Source organism: Myotis davidii, unplaced genomic scaffold, assembly GCF_000327345.1.
Source record: "Myotis davidii unplaced genomic scaffold, ASM32734v1 scaffold1523, whole genome shotgun sequence".
Taxonomy (NCBI): Eukaryota; Metazoa; Chordata; class Mammalia; order Chiroptera; family Vespertilionidae; genus Myotis; species Myotis davidii.
Window position 1 is genome coordinate 236,730 of NW_006294110.1, and position 19,368 is coordinate 256,097.

A 19,368-nucleotide genomic window follows, 5' to 3' on the forward strand; every position below is an offset into this window, starting at 1 on the left:
CAAGGCCGGCCAGCCCCGCTTCTCCCGTTTGAGTCGGGGTCCCCAGAGACTCACCTGGAACTGGAGCTCAGAGCCTGAGACTCCCTCCAGATTGAAACAGACAACCGAGCCCTCAGCCGCCAGCCCGCTCCGTGTGCATGCACCTTTGTATTTTACTTCAGCACTGCGCCTCCTCTGAGTCTCGGTATGCTTTTCTCTTTCCTTCTAGTTGTAGAATTTCCACTCAGCCAGCCTTCCTGTGGTTCTGGGTGATGTCCGTTCTGTCTTTTAGTTGTATTTTTGAAGTGGTTGTACGAGGCAGCAATCTCCGGTGTTTACCTATGCCGCCATCTTGGTTTCTCTCCAAACAGATTAGCTCAATTTTTGTTGAGTGCTTTACCACAGAAGATTTCTCACCTCAAAACCAGACTGGATTCTAAATCAGTGTGTTGTAAGCATGGTCGCTAGCCTTCTGGGACTAGGGGAGAATGAGTTGGGAGTCTGTTTGCATGTTTTTACTTACTATTCCTATGTATTTATAGCTCTGAATCTCATGCCATTTTTCTATCCTTATACACAATATGACTGATTTTTCTGAACCTGAGTCAGTTAAGTCAATAATATTCAAAGACTAAATTTCTTATATTCCAAGGAGGAAATAGTTGTTGTCTGGATGGACATAGGGCAGTGATGGCGAACCTTTTGAGCTGGGCGTGTCAGCATTTTGAGAAACCCTAACTTAACTCTGGTGCCGTGTCACATACAGAAATTTTTTGATATTTGCAACCATAGTGAAACAAAAACTTATATTTTTGATATTTATTTTACATATTTAAATGCCATTTAACAAAGAAAAATCAACCAAAAAAATGAGTTCGCGTGTCAGAAGTTTGCCATCACTGACATAGGGATTTAATTGCTCTATATACAGAAGTTATCTTTTAATCATGCCATCAGCTTTCAATTCCTACCTTAGCTTGAAATTTATATGATACTAGAGGCCTGGTGCACAAAATTTGTGCATGGGGGGCGTCCTTCAGCTTGGCCTGCATCCTCTTCAATTGGGAACCCCATGAGGGATGTCCGACTGCCATCACTAAACAGGCATTTGGACATGCCTCTCACAATCCAGGACTGCTGTCTCCTAACTGCTCACCTGCCTGATCACCCCTAACTCCTCTGCCTGCCTGCCGGATTGGCCCTAACCACCTCTGCTTGCCTGCCAGATCACCCCCAACTGCTCCCCTGCTGGCCAGATCGCCCCTAACTGCTCCCGTGCTGGCCGGATCGCCCCTAACCACCTCTGCCTCAGCCCTGCACCCGGGACCCAGGATTCCCTCCTCCAGCCAGCCACAGGCACCCGGGCCAGCTTCACCCGGATCGGCCGCAGTTGCAGAGGACTGTGGGTGGGTGGGTGGATTCCCATGGGCCGCAGCCGCAGCTGCCTGGGACTGTGGGGCAGGTGGCTTCTCCATCTCCTGGGCCTCAGCCACAGGCGCTGACATCTGGGACTGTGGGCAGGTGGCTTCTCTGTCTACTGGCCGCAGGTGCTGGTGCCCAGGACCGCAGGGTGGGTGGCTTCGCCCGGGCCCAGCTTTGTCAGGAAGGATGTCCAAATGGTTGTCCAGAAGACATCTGGTCTAATTAGCATATTACCCTTTTATTAGTATAGATACCATTTTTTTAAATCCCCCTAGGGAAATGTATCTTGATTCTCCTCAGTATCTCTATTATAGACAGGTTATATGTCCTTTTGTTATTTTGTCATCATCAATGGCTGATATTAGCAGCATATTAGACACACTGAAGAGAATTAGTAAACTGGACAGTTGTGCTCAAGAATACTTTGAGACTAAAGCCTTGAAACACAGAAGAGAGGAATTTGCACGGGGTGGGTGGGAACATGGTGAATAGTGCTAGCACAGTCCATTTGTGGTTCCAGAGGGAGAGGAAAAAGGGATAGGGAAAAAGCAGTATTTGTGAAGAGACAATAATTCCCAAGCAACAGATTTAGGACACAATAGAAATCAAGTCATAGAAACAAAGAACTCTACACCAAGGCACATCATAATAAAATAGAAACATAATGGATTAGAAGTAGCCAGATGGAAAAGATATATCACCTTTCATAAAGGAAAAAAATATGGGTGCTAGAAAAAATAACTGGCCATCTAGAATTCTATATCTAGCAAAAATCTTACCAAAATGAAAAGAAAACCATTTCAGTCAAACAGAAGCTGAAATAACTCATCAGTAGCAGATCCACACCAGAGAAGATGCTTCTGTCTTTTCAGGGAGAAGGGCATAGCTCTCCAGTGGGAGCTCCGAGCTCAGAAGCAGGATTGGGATTCTTTTCATTTATCAGTATTCTCTTTCCTATTTAAATTCTTCATAAGAACAGTCTATATTTTGTCTCCCTTACTTATATCCCATTTTTAGCAGTATTCATTGCTGCTATTTTTATTGTACTGTTCTACTGAAAAGTGACTTCCCAAATGCCAAATCCAAAGGTTACTGTATTTTTTCATGTATAAGATACTGTTTTTTTCTAAAATCATTAGACTGAAAATCGAGAGGTGTCTTATACACAGAAGTCAACCGAGGAGGGTGCAACAGGGGTGTGTAGCTGCCCATACCTTGTCAAACAGACTTCCTCTAATCATAAGCCTTACTGTTACTGACGTCAGCTGCTGCCGTATAATTGGACATGGAGGTGGAGAGTGCACAGGTGCAACAGGAACTGAACCCATAAAGATATAAAAAATAAATAAATAAAAAGATAAATACCGGTAAGCGATTGTCTGACTGCAAAATTCAAAGTGAATGTAACCAGCTGTGCAAAAGAGCATGGAAAATAGAATTGCAGAGAGACGATTTAGACCTCCTCCCACTGAGTGTATGATCAGACAGTGGAGAAAACAGGAAGAACAACTCCTTAAGATGCCAAAAAAGAAGAAGGCCTTAAGAGGAAAACCAGAAAAATGTTTAAAATATTGATTTCTTAATTTTGGGTTGGAAAAGTGGGGGGCATCTTCTACATGGAGAAATATGGTATTTTCCTGCCCTTACCTTACTGGAATGTGGCACCCTTTAAGAGTGTTGCTAATCTTGTTCTTGAAATTTGCCTGTGATTCTGTGGTGTACTGGAGAATCTTCTGTGGTACTTTATATCTTTGTTGAGAAGCCCCTGGTAAGGTATTTTTTCAAGCTCTGCAGTTATTCTGATACTCGGCTATATTTGAAAGCGCTTGCTTTCTCTGTTTTCTTCTGTGATCTCATACGCTACTTCCCTTACTATTCTTAATTTGTCTTTCTCATAACTCTTTTTCCTGTAGCTTTTAATTGCTTCTTTCCCCTAAAGTTTGATCTTAGTCTACTCATAATGTATTCAAATTATTTCTGATTTATAACGTCTACTTCTCATTGTTTTAACCTGCCATCACAAGATTGTAATCTCCACAAGGGCAGACAGTTGACACATTTTAGTCTTTGCTGCCTGTCTTTCTTTGTATCTGGCATGCAGTAGGTGGATGCTCCATAAACATTTGTTGAATGGATGCATAAGTGAATTATCTCATATGTGCATATTGTTTAGTTAAGAAATATTTCTAGATCACAAGATAAAATGTTTTCCAACAGTTTCTATTAGTAGATTTATGGTTTTACCTTTCATATTTATGTCTTTAACCCAAATGTATATTTATATATCTATAACTACTACATTGGGCCACTTTTCTCTACAGCCAACTATTAAAAAAAAAAACCCTTTATTTTCTTATTGATTTGTGGTGTCTCCTTTATTTTTTAACAAGTTGGTAACTTGTCTTTACTTAGATTTAATACATTATCACCTCCTGTACAGTGACTTTCAAACTTTATAAACTGAGACTCACAGAAAGGAGTACATTCTCCTTTGTAAAACACTTTACACGTCTACATGCATGTACAAAATCTACAATGAAACTTTACAAACAGTACTCTGGTGAATTTACTGTGTATGAATATGCTCTGAGATTTTACATTGTATTTCATTTCATGTTTTAAACAAATGTTTATTATGATGACTGTGGATTATAAGCTATAGTTTATATAGCTTTCATTATACTCTGTGAAGAATACTGCTATATCTTAGAGTCACATTTATATTGTTACAATTATTTATCTTCCTTCTAAGTTATGTGTCTCCTTGAGCATAGAGATAATATGTAATTTCTTTTTGTGTCTCCATCACCAGGCATCTGACCCATAAATTTACCTGTACTCTATTTTTGTAGAATTAATACCTCTAGATGACTTATAGTAAACATAATATGTCTAAAAATTCTAGACCAGCAGTTCTCAACCTGTGGGTCGCGACCCCTTTGGGGGGTCGAACGACCCTTTCACAGGGGTCGCCTAAGACCATTGGAAAACACATATATAATTACATATTGTTTTTGTGATTAATCACTATGCTTTAATTATGTTCAGTTTGTAACAATGAAATTTGGGGCTCACCACAACATGAGGAACTGTATTAAAGGGTTGTGGCATTAGGAAGGTTGAGAACCACTGTTCTAGACTTTGCTTTTATATACCTTTTATTTTGAGGAAACTACATATTAGGCACAGTGTAACAGAAACAAAGGGAGCTTTTAATATAATATATAGTATGTATGTTTGAGTTGTCCATGTATAATTTTAACTTTTCAGTATTATAAATAATTGTTAATGATCAAGAACAGCATGTCCAAATATAAGTAATTTGACTTTTTCTCATGGGAATAATAGGCCTTCTTGCACCAGTTGCAATAATTCTGTGATGAAGTGCATAGTTGTCAAAAATAAACCTCTGAAACACATTCTATTTTTACTGTTCTGTTAATAGAATTTTTCCTTATGTTTCTTAAATTGTTGTTCTTTTTCAGTCATTATTTAATCTTTTGGAATTTAGAAGATTAGTTCTGAATTACAAGCCTCCGTCAAATGCTCAAGATTTACCTCGAAATCAAAAGGTAAAATTAAGCAGAGGTTCTTAATTTTTAATTTGTGTTTATTTTGGGGGCATTTGCCTCTCATCAAATCATGAACCAGTGTCAAATTTGAATGTCAACTCATTAATTTCATTCACTACTACAGTAACTTTCAGTTCTTTGTCAGTGTATTGTGAATATGAATTTTTCTTCACCTGTGTGACAGTATTCCAATTTTTTGTGTAAGTTTACTAATTGCTTTTTTTTTTTGGATTGTCCAATTTCAGTAAACTTTATAGGCTGCAATGTACAATTCAAGAACTTTCCTTATCTCCTGAAAAATTCTGTTGAAATCAAAAGTTTTTTCTGTAGATCATCCCTTTAAAAGCTTATTTTAGCACTGGCTATCTTTGCAATGCAAATCTATTTTGGTAGGCAGTATAATGCAAAAGCACAGATATGAGGACCAGGTTGCCTGGTTCTACTGTGGAGCTAACACAAGACAGATCATCTTATCTGATCTGTCTCTGTTCAATTTACTTATCTGAAAAATGTAAATAATAATGGCAGTTATTTTATCAAGTACTGTGAGAATTAAATAATATAAAACATGGAAAGGGCTTCTAGTACATAGCAAGTACCAGGTGTCAACTGTTAGTTATTGTATTGTTCATAGTAGCTTTTCAAAATATAGGACTGATTTGCATGCAGAAATTCATACTTACTGGGCAAAAATTAATTATGGAGATAATATGCTTGAGTGTAGGTCTTCTGTGATCTTCTCATAAACACATTGTAGACCTAAAGGAACTAGTTTTCATTAAAGTGTTGAACTTTGTGTGACCATTATTAGTAGTAATGATGAATTATTCAGTTACGTTTTTCTTTTAGTGTATAATTTTGAAAACTACTTTTCCTGCAAACATCTGAAACGTTTATAATGCAAGCTACTGGGAATATAGCTTGATTTATAACCAGTTTTTCAGTCTATAATCTTTAGATTATAAAGTGTCAGGCTGATAAACAAGCCATTTTCAAAAGGGAGCTAAGGTCATCTGACAACAACTCATACCTCCAGAGAAGCTAAACAAACCCCTGAGTCATCACAATGTTCACATGAAAGTTTGGGATTACTGCTGCCCTTTATTGCAATTTGCTAATTTGAACAGTCCTCTCTTCCAATGTGTCCATTGGAGTGTATTTATAATTTACTTAACATTATTTAAAATTATTACTTCCAGTTACGTTTTCATATGTATCTTGACCTTTTCTTTTATGTTCCTAGATTTTAGGGCTTTACAGAGTTTTAACTTCTTTTATTCTTCATAGTGTTGACTTAAATAAGTTACTTTTCTAATCTTGCATAATAAACAATTGTGATATCCATGCTTATATACCAGAGCTAGTTTGGGGGTTGTGAGAATGTTCAACTAAATGCGAGAGAAATACATGAACCAAGTCTTGAGCATCTTTCTAGAAAGATTTATTTCTTGCAGGGGAAGGGTCAGCATATCCAGGTGTTCCTTTAGCTTAAGATATAAAAAGAACTTCTATTTCCATTCAGAAAAGACACTTATTTAGAAGAATACCGTAGAATTTTGTAAAAGATTGTTCCACAAATGAGGTATTCTTTAATTTGGCATGGTGACAGCAATACATTCTGTATTGTTATCTTTGAAGCAAATATGTAGGATTTATAGGTAGTTAACCAATCTCTGATTGGTGCTACATTTAGTTAAGTTATAAAAAACACAGGTTTTTAAAAGGGTGTCAGTGTAACTTTTATCACTTATTATTTAATAATGCATTTATGTGTAGCTCATGCTTGCTGCTACTGAGTTTGAAAACTGTGTTAAGATATAGCTTACCCTGTGATCACTTAAATCAAAGCACAGAGATGCTATTTGCTTAAACTGCTGAGCAGGGTATCTTTATCAGCACTTAGAGGTTGCCAAAAATCATACATATTGAAGTGAGAAAAAGAAATGGAGTCTTTGAAATCAGTTTGTATTTTCGGTAGACTTGGTTGTTTCTAGCAGTCGAAACTAATTTTATGCGTTCTTATTTATTTGTACTCTTCAGATTTTAATGTGTAGTAGAACTGTGATGTACCAGAAATTTAAAGATAGATTCTCACTGTAAACATCTCATCCCTACCCACCTTCACACGAACTGTCATTGGCCTAAGAAGTTACAAACTGACGGCAAAGCATATGTTAACAATTGAAACACAAAGATGCATAAGCTCATAACACTTAGAAATCTTTATATAAATAGCTAAAGTTTTATTAATCATAAGGTTACCAGAGGCTCAGTGCACAAAATTCATGCACTGGTAGAGTCTCTAGCAGCTGTTGGCTGCGAGCTAGGTACTCCCTCCCTTCCCCCAGCTGGCTTTGCCCCCTGGTCGAACTCCCAGATGAACTCCCTGTTGAGGGGACAATTTGCATACTATGCTTTTATTATATAGGATATTACATAAAGTCTTGATTTAAGAAAATTTCCAAATAATATCTCCCCACTTTTCACTACTCACAAGTGAGAAGCATATGGGAAAGGAATGTGTTTAGTTGAACACCCAACTGTATTACTACACAAATACATGAAAGAATTTTGAATTTTACAAATAAAGGAGCCATTCTGGAATTTCTGTCTTTAACCATGATGAGGTAATAGAGACTGGATTTACAAGTCTTTGTATATTTTAGAGGATTCAAAGCATAAAAAGTTTGTGTTCTAACTATAATGAAATTAAATTAGAAGTTGACAAAAAGATATCCAGAAAAATCTCCCTGATAGTTGGAAATTAAATAATATGCCTTTAATCCAAAGGACAAAGGGATAGTTCAGAATACTTTAAACCAGATAAAAATAAAACCTTACATATTAAAATTAGAGGGATGCAGCTAAAAACAAAAGTAATGGTAAGTAAAAAATATATGAATTAAACATCTTATTGGTAAATAAGAGTGGTTTCAAATTAATGACAACAATTTTACACATCAAGAACTAGGTGGGGAAAGGCAATTAATTTGAAAGCAGAAGACAAGGAATAATGAAGATGATAGAATAAATCAGTGAAACAAATCAGAAAAATAATAGAGAAAATTAATGGAATTAAAAGCTACTTTTTAAGAAGATTGTTAAAATTGATAAACTAGGTAGACTGAGTAAGAGAAAAGAAGGAAGAAACAAATTATCAATATAAAGAATAAAAGAGGGGCATATCAGTACATATTCTATAGATAATTAAAGAGAATAGTGGTATATTATAAACAGATAAATATCTTAAAACACACAAGCTATTGAAGCTCACTGATAAAAAGATAATCTGAGTATCCATATATTACATTAAAAAATGAATTTTTAAAAATAATAGTGGAACAGCCACCAAAAATTTAACAACAAAATCATTCACTGGTGAGTTATACTAATTATTTAAGAAAGAAATAATACCAGTTCTCTAAATACTTTTCCAGAAAATTGAAGAAGAGATAAAACTTCCCAACTCACTTATGAGCATAGGATTTTCCTGAAACCAAAAGTACAAAAAGTTATTCAAACAAAAGAAAACTACAGACGAGTATTCCTCATGAATGTAGAAATAAAAGTTGTAGCAGATTTTGGCAAATTGAATTCTGTGGTATGTATAAAGGATAGTACCTTACTGACAGGTGGGGTTTACCCAGGACTACAAGGTTGGTTATATGTTCAAAAATCAGTATAATTCACCACATTAACAGAGACTATGGAAGAAAACCATATGATTGTCTTAGTAGATGAAGAAACAGGGTTTGGCAGAAAGCTAACGTTTATTTATTGCAAAATCTCTCAAAACTAGGGATAAAAAGAAACTTTCTTATCCTGATAAAGCTCACTTATGAAAAATATTAAACTAATATAAGACTTAATGGCAGAAGACCAAATGCTTTTCCCCAAAGATGAGAGCAAAGCAAGGATGTCAACCCTCACCACTTCTATTAAACATTAGACTGGAGTTTTTAAGTAGTGCTGTAAAGCAAGAAAAAGAAATAAGCATGCAGATTGGAAAATAAAGCTGTTTTTTGCATGTTTATGACCTTGTCTCTGTAGAGAATCTCAAGTATTCTACAAAAAAAATGCTTAGAAAAAAGAAATGATGATCAAGGTTACATGATACAAAGCAAACATACGAAAATCAATTATATTTCTAAATACTTGCGATACACAATTGGGAATTTAAATTTTGAAATACTTATATACAATAGCAGAAAATATGTACTTTTAGGGGTAAAATGAACAAAAGATATATATGGAAAACTATAGAATATTACTGAGAGAAATTAGAGAAATAAAAAGATATATATCATGTTAATGGATCAGGGCGTTCAATATTATTAAGGTGTCACTTGTTCTTGATTTAATCTGTTTATTCACTACAATCCCCATCATAATCCCAAGAGGTTTTTTTCATAGGATTGACAAACTGATTCTAAAATTTATATGGAAAATCAAAATATGTAGAATGGCTATAACAATTTTAAAAAGATAGTGTTGGAGGAGTAATTATCAGGCTACAATGATCAAGAAACTGCTATTGGCAAAAACAATGGTCATATAGACCAGTGAAGCATAATGGAGTCAAGAAATAGACCTACATATCTCAGGTGAATTGATTTTAGTCAGTGTTGCCAAACCAATTCAGTGGGCAAAGAAAAATCTTAAACTTACAGTGTCATAGGCAGAAGAATAATCCTCAGTTCTTACAGAATACTATATTATACAGGTATCCTGCTTTAGAAATCCATAGAGGAATTTTTGCTTTTATGAAAAAAAGTTGTTCCAGCAATAATGTAGGTCTTTCGTAAAACTGAAGTGGCATAAGTTGAACTTTCAGGAAGCAGAGGATACTGTTCACTACACGTTTTGGCTTAGGAAAAGCTTCATAGGAACACTCTACTTTAGATAGTGTGGGGAACATGTGTATGAAAAAAATATAATGGATTATAGAACTAAAAGCAAGAACTATATATAAAAGTTATTGAAGAAAACATAAGAAAAATTTAGTGTCTTGAGTTTAAAAGATGTCTTAAGTAAGATAACAAAAAGGCACAAATCATAAAAGAAAAAATTGATAAATTAAACAAAATTAAAAATTTGTAATCTTTGAAAATTATATACAAAGGAAAAGGCAAGCTACAGACTGGAAGAAAATATTAGCAAAACATGTTTCACAAAAAGGAATTGTATCTAGAATGTCTTCAGAACTTGTACAAGTCAATAATAAAAGTAACCTATTATTGTATTGGGAAAAATATTTGAATATATACTTCACCAAATAATATATGTAGATATATGCACATGAAAAAATGCTCAACATTTGGAAAATGCAAAATGAAACTAAAGGTGCTGTATACCCACAAGAAGAACTAAAGTTAAAAATATAACACATATGTAAGTGTTGTAGAATGTGGACCTAGAACTGTCATTACACTGCCAGTGGGAATATAAAATAGTGCGATGCCTTTGGAAAACAGTTTGGTTTTTTCTTAAAAACACCTACACAATCTAGCTCTTCCCTCTGGGTTTTTACTCAAAAGAAATGAAAGCATATGTTCACACAAAGATATGTGCAGTAATATCCACAGAAGCTAGAACAGGTTAATAGATAAATAAATGTGGTATATCTACACAATGGAAGACCACTGAGCAATAAAATGGAATGAATTATTATTAATATGCACAGTCATGAATGAAGCTCAAAATAATTATGCCTATTATAAGAAACCAGACTAAAACAAGTACATAGTGTATGATTTGATTTATATAAATTTCTAGAAAAGGGACCATGTTTGCCTGGGATGATTAGGAAGAGGAATGAGGGATGAAGAACCTTTGGGGCATGATGGATAGGTACGTTATCTTGATTGTGGTGATGCTTTCGTGAATATATATTACTGAAGCTCAAAAAATTGTACACTTTATACTATACAGCACAGTTTATACCAGTTATACCTTGATAAATGTGTTTGAAAAAAAACAGACCAATATTTGAATAGTTTTTATATGTGGTGGTATTTTCATAATTTAGCCAAATACAATAGCTGCTTTTAACATAATTTATGGTTTTGCCACTTGAAATTTAAAAAGTCATAGGTATTGTCTAAGAGAGAAATATATCATTATATTAAAGTATTTTCTTAATATGCTTTTTTAGCAGAATTCCACTTAATTTTCAAAAGTCAGTTATTTTATCTTTGTGACTTCACAAGGAGTGTTTCAAAACACTGTACTGACTTTAGATATAGTGATAAATGAAGAAATTGATCTCAGGAAATTGACGATATTTATGGAAATTATTTTGTGGATTGAAATTTGTAGTATTTACACTTTTAAAACTTATTTATATAGGACAATTGTAGGGGAATAGGAAGTACCACAGAAAAATCATGGGTCAGTTTTATATCTGATTTAAAATTTTTGCATTTAATGTTTATCATAGATAAAAAATTTATTATCCTTAAATAAAATGCATGTTTCCCATAACTTAGCATTTTTATGTCAGACAATGCTCTTTGTGATTACTCTATAGTTTTGGATCAAATATTTGGAATCAGTTTTATTCCCTTACACCTATTTCTTAGAATTCCTTTTTTAATGCATTCTGGGAGCAGCTGTTTCTATATTGTTTATATTAGTGTGAAAGCAATTATACACATATACACACACACCCCTACAGTTTTATGATGCTGAGAACTCCAACTCTGCAAACTTGGAAAACTTTTCTAATATTTAAATAGCATAAGTTTTATCTGTTAAAATTGATAAATTAGACTTCATTAAGATTAAAAACTTGTAATCTTTGAAAAATGTATATAAAAAGAAAAGGCAAGCCACAAACTGGAAGAAAATATTAGCAAAACATGTATCACATAAAGGAATTTTATTTAGGTTATACACAGAACTTGTACAAGTCAATAATAAGACAAGTAGCCTATTACTGTATTGGAAAAATATGTGAACATATACTTCACCAAATAAGAAATGCAGATATGCACATGAAAATATGCTCAACATTATAAGTCATTTGGAAATTTGTTACTGCAGGAGCTAACTGTCTAAGAACTACTTTTGTTGCCATAAAGTATTTCACTAAAATATGTGAATTACATTCTTTTAAAAGTTTCCTTCTTATTAAGTTTACAGTCTAATTGAGAAAAGTTGAGTAAGATTTCAGAGGAGCACTAGGTGGATGATACATTAGTCTAATATTATGATCTAGATGAATTGTTAGACTAATATTAGGATCATCACATGACAGTGGTAGTTGGTAATTTATTGTTGAATGAAAGACATTCATTTTAGTAGCTATGGAGTTTGAAGGGATCATTGACTTGGGGCGTCTGGGAACACTTCATGGAGGTAGAGGGATTTTTGATTAAATAGGTTTATCAAGGTAAAATACCTACACAGGGCCTGGTATGTAGCTAACACCCATTGTATGGTAATGATTGTTATTGCTGTCCTCAGCAGCATCTGGGCCTTGCTGAATGGAAAAGGATTATAATAAACAGACTTGAATGAGGAGGATATTCTTGCTGGGTAATGACATGATTTGCCATGAATATGTGGCATTTATGCTGAAATTGTGAGCTTAGCCTAGATACTTTGCTGTTTTTGTGCTTGATTCCTTCTTGAGTCTCCTAAATGACATCACTCTTCTTTAATTATGATACAGGAGTGCTGGACTTATTCCTAATCTATATTACTTAAATTTTTGTTCAGTTTTTAATGAATATCTGTTTACCAATAAAGATTTTGTTAATCTTCATTTAAAAGTCTTTTTTTTCTTTGATCCCATTAGGAGCATCGGAATTTGCCTTTTATGTGTGAACTGAGATATCTATTTGCACTTCTTGTTGGTACTAAAAGGAAATATGTTGATCCCTCAAGAGCAGTTGAAATTCTTAAGGATGCTTTCAAATCAAGTGACTCCCAGCAGGTAGTTCTATTGTGCTTGTTTATAAATAATTTGTATTTTACTTAATCTGATCACTCAGCAGTTTGTTCAAAGAGTCATATAATTGAAGATGTTGTTATTCATCTTTATTAAAAGTAAGCTGGAGCCATTTAAAACATTTATTTGGAGGAATTATTTTAAATTAAGAAAAGTAATAATGATCTTGAAAGTGTTAAGATAAATCAAAGTATCATTTATATTATGATTGAAACTGGTAAGTTACAACAATGGGTAAAAGTAAAAATTCTCTAAAACATGTAATTGAAAATATTCACAAATGTATGATAGCCCAATGCCAGTACAGTGCTTTTGAGATGCGTCTTTTTGCTAGCAGGTAATAGTTTTTCTTAATTATTCAGAAAGGTTTCTGATCTACATTAACTTAGTTATGTTGCTTTCCCCCCCCCTTCTAATCTTTATGTACTGCTATTTGAAAGGTTAAAGTGGGTGGTGCATGGGCTGGCTCAATAGCCGTCTCAGATGGTTATCAAAGAAAATTGAATTTATTTAAGGAAAGGGAATGGGAGATGGGGATATCCAAAGGGAAGGGCTACACAGAGAAAAGGGGGCCTTGGAGACCAGTTCAGTGGGTTAGCCACTGCCCATTGCTCCCCTGGTTGTAAGTCTTGTGGGGTCCCTTACGTGCCTATCACAGAATGGTCTTTTTTCCTAGGTTAGATTCCTCCCCCTAATCATCACCATTTTAGGTCCTACTGCTCATGCCTCATAGTAGAAGGACCTCCCCCTGAGCCGTCTTGGCTTCTGCTGGGCAAGTGCCCACCAGAGAAGTCCCGGTACTCTGCTGGTTGTACCCTGGGGAGGTTGGAAAGCCAGTTTTTCTTCCCTAAATGGGATGGAGGGATGATAATCCCCTTGGCAGGGCAATGCTGCTATCACCTAGTGTGCATGGAGCTGTGGCTTCTGACCTAATTAAACTTAGCCAATTTTCCTCCTTTCTTTTATTAACATCTAGCTAGTCTATGCTAACAATATCAGTATTTGCTTTTATTTATTGTTTTCAGTTTTTTAAAATATCTAACTGTCCCAGTGTCTGTTAGGTTAGTGTCTTATCTGTTATAATAGTTCTTAAATACGTCAAAATAAATAACATTCCTAAAAATGATCCCAAACCACCATTTTAGGGCACTCTTTCTGGTTTTAAGTGTTACCAAAGAAATTATTGGGCCAGATTTCCCAAACAGGAGTGGGAGTTGGGTTCTCGGGGTATCACTGAAATAAGAATTTTCAGAAGCTCCCATGGGAGAGTGAGATATAGTAAAAGGCTTTATTTGTGTAAAGTCATATTCTTACGGTTGTCAAGTCCCATGTCTGTTAACCCAGTCCTGAAAGAGGAGCAGCTGGGATTCCAGTAAAGCCAAAAGCAAAGCCAGGGTCCAGATTGTCTGTTTCATGTTGCAGCTGAGCTTAGTTCAGTATTAGGCTAGTTACAGTCCATCAGCCCATTGTGTGGGCTGATGCCCCCTGTAGCAGGAGTCACAGGAGCACAGGTACCAGGAGAAGCAAGAACCCAGAGAGCAAAAGCCAAGAAAGTGCACTCCTTTGTTCAGAAGTTTAAATGTTCATGTTTCCTGCTCTTGAAGTGGCCACATCTATTTGCTTCCAGGTGTGAATGACATGTAAACACCTTCCCAAGTCACTCAGACCTTACTAAGCATGCGACCAAACTGCCTTTGTCCAGTCTCTTACCCCATCAATCAGGGAATGGACTTGGTGAGTGTTAACTTACCAAAGCTATATAAATAGCATGTGAATATTAGCTAGTTTTCCCTCTATTCCTTTCCTGTTAAATAATAATCAGATTATTAAAATTGGTGTCCAATTTTCCCAACACCATTTGTTGAAGAGACTGTCACTGCTCCAATGTATGCTCTTGCCTCCTTTATCAAATATTAATTTAGTATAGTGGTTTGGGTCGATTTCTGGGTTCTCTGTTTTGTTCCATTGGTTTATATGTCTGTTCTTGTGCCAGTATCAGGCAGTTTTGAGAACAGTGGCTTTGTAATATAGTTTGATATCTGGTGTTGTGATCCCTCCAACTTTGTTGTTCTTTCTCAAGATTGCTGCAGCTATTGGGACTCTTTTTTTATTTCATATAAATTTTTGGAGTATTTGTTCTAGATCTGTGAAATATGCTGTTGGTATTTTAATAGGGATTGCAATTGAATCTGTAGATTACCTTAGGTAGTATGGACATTTTAATGATGTTAATTCTACCAATCCTTGAACATGGTATATATTCTTCCACTTGTTTATATCTTCTTCTATCTTTTCTTTAACATCCTGTAGTTTTCTGAGTATAGGTGTTTTGCGTCTTTGGTTAAGTTTATTCCTAAGTATCTTATTTTTTTTGTTGCAATTGTAATGGGATTATTTGTTTACTTTCTTTCTCAAAATTTATTGGTATATAAGAAAGCCATCAATTTTGGGGTATTGATTTTGTATCCTGCTACATTGTCAAATTTATTTATTCAATCTAGTAGTTTTTTGATGGAGACTTTAGAGTTTTCTATTTACAGTATGATGTTATCTACAAATAATGAGAGTTTTACTTCCTCCTTTCCAATTTGGATGCCTTTTATGTATTTTTTTTCTTGTCTGATCACTATGGCTACGTCCTCCAATACTATGTTGAACAAGAGTGGTGAAAGAGGGCATCTGTGTCTTGTACATGTTCATCTGGGAAATGTTTTTAGTTTTTGCCCATTGAGTATGATGTTGGCTGTCAGTTTATCATGTATATCTTTTATTATGTTGAGATATGCTCTCTTGCTTCCCACTTTCTGTGAGTTTTTATTAAAAAAAATAGGTGTTGGATTTTTGGCTAATGTTTTTTCTGCATCAATTGAAATGATCATTTGATTTTTGTCTTGCAATCTGTTTATTTGCTGTGTCACATTTATTGATTTGCAAATATTGTACTATTCTTGCATCCCCAGAATAAATCCCAATTGATCATGTATGATCATTTTACTGTATTACTGGCTCCGGTTTGCTAAAATTTTGAGGATTTTAGGATCTATGTTCATCAAGGATGTTGGCCTTTAGCTCTCTTTCTTTGTAGTGTCCTTATCTGTTTTTGGAATTAGGGTAATTCTAGCCTCATAGAAAGAACTTGGAAGTATTTGTTCCTCTTGGATTTTTGGAATAGTTTGAGGAGGATAAGTGTTAGTTCTTTGAATATTTGATAAAACTACCCTGTGAAACCATCCGGATCAAGGCTTTTGATTGCTGGGAGGTTTTTTTTATTATTATTATTACTGCTTGAATTTCATCAGTAGTTATCGGCCTATTCAAGTTTTCTGATTCTTCCTGATTTACTTAGGAATATGTCCATTTGGTCGAGGTGTCCCATTTGTTAGAATAAAGTCGTTCATATTATTTTTTTTTTGCGATCCTTTGTATTTCTGTGGGGTCAGAGAGGAACAGAGAGGGAGAGAGAGAGAGAAACATCAATGGGAGAGAACCATTGATGGGTTGCCTCTTGTACGCCCCCTACTGGGGATCGAGCCTGCAACCTGGGCATATGTCCTTGGCTGGAATCGAACCCGTGACTCCTCATTTTGCAGGCTGAAACTCTATCCACCAAGCCAAACTGGCCAGGACTCTGATTTTTTTGGGTGTCCTCTCTCTGTTTCCTGGAGAGTCTGGCTAGTGGTTCATCAATCTTGTTCTTTCCAAGAACCAGCTCTTGGTTTCATTGATCTTTTATATTATATTTTTGGTCTCTATGTCATTTATTTCTGCTCTAATCTTTATTATTTCCTTCCTTCTACTTACTCTGGGCTTTTCTTATAGTTCTCTTTATAATTCTTTAGGTTGTAGTGTTAGATAACTTACTCTAGTTTTTCTGTTTTTGTTTTTTTTTTTTTGAGTTAGGCCTATAGTGCTAGGAACAGAACTGCTTTCACTGTGTCCCATAGATTTTGGATTGTTGTGTTTTTATTGTTGTTTGTTTCCAGGATGTTTTTCCTTTCTTCTTTGACCTTTTTGTTAACCCATTCATTATTTAATAGCATGCTATTTAGCCTCTATGTGTTTGATTGTTTTTGAGTGTTTATTGTAGCTGATTTCTAATTTCATGCCATGGTAGTTTGAGAAGATGCTTGAAATTATTTCAGTTGTCTTGAATTTGTAGACACTTAGCTTGTGTCCTAACATGTTGTCTATATTTGAAAATGTCCCATTAGCACTTGTGAAGAATATATATTTCCTAGCTTTGAGGTGGAATGTTCTGAGGATGTCAATTAATTCCGTCTGATTTAGTGAGTCATTTAGGATTTGCTGTTACCTTGTTGATTTTTTGTCTAGAAGATTTATCTATTAATGTAGGTAGAGTATTAATGTCTCTTACTGTGATTGTACTACTGTCAGTCTCTCCCTTGATAACCTCCCGAAGTCTTTTTATGTATTTGGATGTTCCTATATTGGGTGCATACATGTTTACCCGAGTTATAGCCTCTTGTTGTATCGATCCCTTTAGTATAATGTAGTGGCCTTCCTTATCTCTTGTTATAGCCTTCACTTTGAAGTCTGTTTTGTGAGATATCAGTATTGCCACACAAGCTTTCTTTTTTTTTTCATTTCCATTTGCCTGAAAACTTTTTTTTTTTCATTTCTTCATTTTCACTCTGTGTGAGTCCTTTGTTCTAAGGTTGGTCTCTTGTAGACAGCATATATATGGGTTATGTTTTCTTATTCATTCAGCTACCTTATAGCATTTAAGCCATTTATGTTTAAAGTTATTATTAACTAGAGGCCCAGTGCAAGAAATTCTTGCATGGGAGGGGAAGGGTGAAGGGTTCCTCAGTCTGGCCTGCACCCTCAGGAGATATCTGACTGCCGGTTTAGGCCTGATCCTGGACCGCTGGCTCCTAACTGCTCGCCTGCCTGCCTGTATGGTCGCCCCTAACCACTCCTATGCCTCTCTGATTGCCTCTAACCACTCTCCTGCCTGGCTGATCGCCCCTAACCATTCTGCATGCCTGCCTGATAGCCCCTAACCACTCGCCTGCCTGCCTGATCACCCCTAACCACCTGTGCCTCGCCCCTCCTACCATGGCTTCATTGGGAAGGATGTCCGGAATGACGTCAGGAAGGTCATTCAGCTGCCCGGTCTAATTAGTATATGACTCTTTTATTATTAGAGACTAGAGGCCCGGTGCACAAAAATTTGTGCACTCGGGGAGTACGGGGGGTCCCTCAGCCCGGCCTGTGCCCTCTCGCAGTCTGGGACTCCTCGGGACATAACGACCTGCTGGCTTAGGCCTGCTCCCAAGTGGCAGAGGGCAGGCTCAATCCCTAGGTGCAGCCCCTGGTCGGGCTCAGAGCAGGGCTGATTGGGGAGTTGGGGCACTGCCCCCTGTCACGCACAGAGCAGGGCGGATCGGGAGGTTGCGATGCCACCCTCAGTCACGCTCAGGGTAGGGCCAATTGGGGGGTTGGGGCACCGCCCCCTGTCACACTCAAGGCAGGGTCAATGGGGAGGTTGCAGCGCCACCCCCTGTCACGCACAGAGCAGGGCCCATCAGGGGGGTTGGGGCTCCTTACCCTGTCACGCACAGAGCAGGGTCGATCAGGGGGTTGGGGAGCTCCCCCCTGTCACGCACAGAGCAGGACCCATCAGGGGGGTTAGGGAGCTCCCCCCGTCATGCACAGAGCAGGGCCCATCAGGGGGTTGAGGAGCTCCCCCCTGTCACTCAGAGAGTAGGGCCGATAGGGGACTTGGGGCACCGTCCCCTGTCACACCCAGAGCAGGGCGGATCAGGGGGTTGGGGCGCCGCCCTCTATCACCCACAGAGCAGGGCCGATCAGGGGGTTGGGACGCCGCCACTGTCACACTCAGGGCAGGGCCGATGGGGAGGTTATGGCTGATCAGGGGGGTGGGATGCCGCCACTGTCACACACAGAGCAGGGCCCGTGGGGGGCGGGGGGTAGGGGCGGCGCACCCTGTCACACACAGAGCCGCAGGGCGATCAGAGGTTGGGGAGCTCCCCCCTATCAGGCACAGAGCAGGGCTGATCAGGGGGTTGGGGCGCCTTCCCCTGTCACAAACAGAGCAGGGCGGATAGGGAGGTTGTGGCCCTGCCTCTGTCACACACAGAGCCGCAGGGGGAGCAGGGGGTTTGGGCGCTGCCCCCTGTCACACTCATCCCGGTGCCGGGAGGCCTCGCGGCTCTGCTGATCCTGCAGCTGGAAGGCATATTACCCTTTTACTATATAGTATAGAGGCCTGGTGCATGGGTGGGGGCTGGCTGGTTTGGCCTGAAGGGTGTCCTGGATCAAGGTGGGGGTCCCGCTTGGGTGCCTGGCAAGCCTGGGGGAGGTGGTGATGGCTGTTTGCAGCTGGTCGCACCCCCTTCAGGGTGGGGGTCCCCACTGGGGTGCCTGGCCAGCCTGGGTGAGAGGCTGAGGGCTGTT

General features: G+C 37.4%; 1 protein-coding gene across 8 annotated transcripts in view; it reads left to right on the forward strand.

Moving 5' to 3' along the window:
* The window catches only part of USP25 (ubiquitin specific peptidase 25), a 177,212-nt gene that overhangs the window by 68,811 nt on the left and 89,033 nt on the right, over positions 1-19,368 (forward strand). For all 8 annotated transcript variants that reach the window (XM_015566825.1, XM_015566819.1, XM_015566818.1 and 5 more), the window contains exons 6-7: positions 4,887-4,973; positions 12,775-12,912. In XM_015566825.1, coding sequence (XP_015422311.1) covers positions 12,796-12,912 — 117 coding nt within the window. In that variant the 5' untranslated portion in view covers positions 4,887-4,973; positions 12,775-12,795. The remainder of the gene's footprint in view (positions 1-4,886; positions 4,974-12,774; positions 12,913-19,368) is intronic.